Here is a 1,864-nt window from a genome sequence, read left to right on the forward strand (position 1 = left end):
GTCTGTTGACTGACCTTTATATTTGTTCAAATAATTGTTATGGGCAGGTTAGAATATAAAACTGTTTGTCATAATCGTCTTGTGATTATTTAACAGGGGTTTTACTTTAAAACTGTAAGTGTATTTAATTTAGTTATGTTAGTTATGATAGTTTAGTAATGATGTAAATACAGTAAAAATTAAACAAGATTTAGAGTAATTATCATTTTGATCCATACATTGGTAATGTCTGACTGGGCCTCGTGACACTTTATGTTCAACAAATTGGGCCCCGAGGTCAAAAAGGTTAAGAACCCCTGGTCTACAGTACACATGACAACAGAATACTTTTTGACTCAGTTCATTTTAAAGTTGTTTTGGGCGACACAAAATGGCAGTGTTCCTGGATGGTGTTCACATGTAGCTTCCTCTTTGCATGATAGAGCTTGAACCAGCATTTATGGATCGCACAGTGAACTGTGTTTACGGACAGTGATTGTGGAATCAGACCTGTTTGTCTGAAGACCCAAAAATCCAGTATTAACTTCCAGCCTGGTTCTTTGAGCTCAGAGAGTTCTCCAGATCCTTGAAATCCTCTGGTGATATTATGACTGTAGATGATGGAACATTCAAAGTACTTTTTGTGTGCTGATGAACATCCTAAAATGTTTCCACTCTTTTAGACGGTTTCTTACAGACTGATGAACCTCTGCCCATCTTTACTTCTAAGGGATTCAGTCTCACTAAAACACTGTTTTTCTATCGAGTCCTCTTACTGACCTGTTGCCAGTTGTTATTTATTTAAGAAGGGACAGTGCAGATTACAGAACATGCCAGAATTAGCCTTGAAGGCTAGTTTTCATCTGTAACCAATGTTACAGATGACCAAAATCAGCTTACCTTTACAGCCTTTTGTTGCTGATGTTCTAACTTTTTTGATGTGTTGCAAAATCAGACTTATCTTGTTTTCCCCTAAAATCTGTCAAATGCCTTTAACGTTTGATATGTTTACTATGTCACATTGTGAATAATTGCATATCATTTTATTCAATGTCCTAATTCGTTATGTGATATGAAGATGAGAGTGGATGAAAGTTTGTCTTCTGTCCTCAGATGAGGACCACTCTGAGGATGCAGGCAGGGAGACGGGCAGGCCGCCTGGATCTCATTCATCTTCCTCTCAGGTGGACAGTCACGCTTCACCAAGCCCGGGTCCCCCGGCCCTGGACGGTTCCTCCTCCGGCCACGATCTCCCCCGTCCCTTTTCTGTGTCGCCCTGCTCCGGGGACCGACTGTCAGGAGACCACATCCTTCACAAGCAGCTGCTCTCCCCTCACTTTAAAAAGGAAGGCCTCGTGGCTTTCCCCACCGCCCTCTATGCAGCTAAAGTTGCACTCATGTCGACCTGCCAGGGGTCTGCGGGGGCCGGACCCGCTGACGCCGGCCTGCCCAGCGACCAGTCGGAAAGCGGCAGCTCGACTGCAGGAGAGGAGGACCAACTGGACACGGCGGAGATCGCCTTTCAGGTGAAAGAGCAGCTGCTGAAGCATAACATCGGCCAGCGAGTGTTTGGCCACTACGTTTTGGGCCTCTCCCAGGGCTCAGTCAGTGAAATCCTGGCAAGACCCAAACCATGGAGGAAGCTGACGGTGAAAGGCAAAGAGCCTTTTATAAAGATGAAGCAGTTTCTCTCGGATGAGCAGAACATCTTGGCTCTCAGAACCATCCAGGTCCGACAGAGAGGTGAGTGCGACGACTGTGACAGAATCAGATTAAATGAAAACACTGAACTGTGTGAACAGACTGTGTACTGCTCTACAACACAATGGGCCTCATGCAAGAACTGTTCGTACGCACAGATTTGTTCTTCAGTTGTGCGTACGAG

General features: G+C 44.8%; 1 protein-coding gene across 4 annotated transcripts in view; it reads left to right on the top strand.

The window, feature by feature from the left end:
• The window catches only part of cux2b (cut-like homeobox 2b), a 157,516-nt gene that overhangs the window by 141,083 nt on the left and 14,569 nt on the right, over positions 1-1,864 (top strand). For all 4 annotated transcript variants that reach the window (XM_014024890.1, XM_014024891.1, XM_014024892.1 and 1 more), the window contains exon 15: positions 1,093-1,722. In XM_014024890.1, the coding sequence (XP_013880344.1) occupies positions 1,093-1,722 (630 nt within the window). The remainder of the gene's footprint in view (positions 1-1,092; positions 1,723-1,864) is intronic.

Source organism: Austrofundulus limnaeus, unplaced genomic scaffold, assembly GCF_001266775.1.
Source record: "Austrofundulus limnaeus strain Quisiro unplaced genomic scaffold, Austrofundulus_limnaeus-1.0 Scaffold445, whole genome shotgun sequence".
In the NCBI taxonomy this organism is placed as follows: Eukaryota; Metazoa; Chordata; class Actinopteri; order Cyprinodontiformes; family Rivulidae; genus Austrofundulus; species Austrofundulus limnaeus.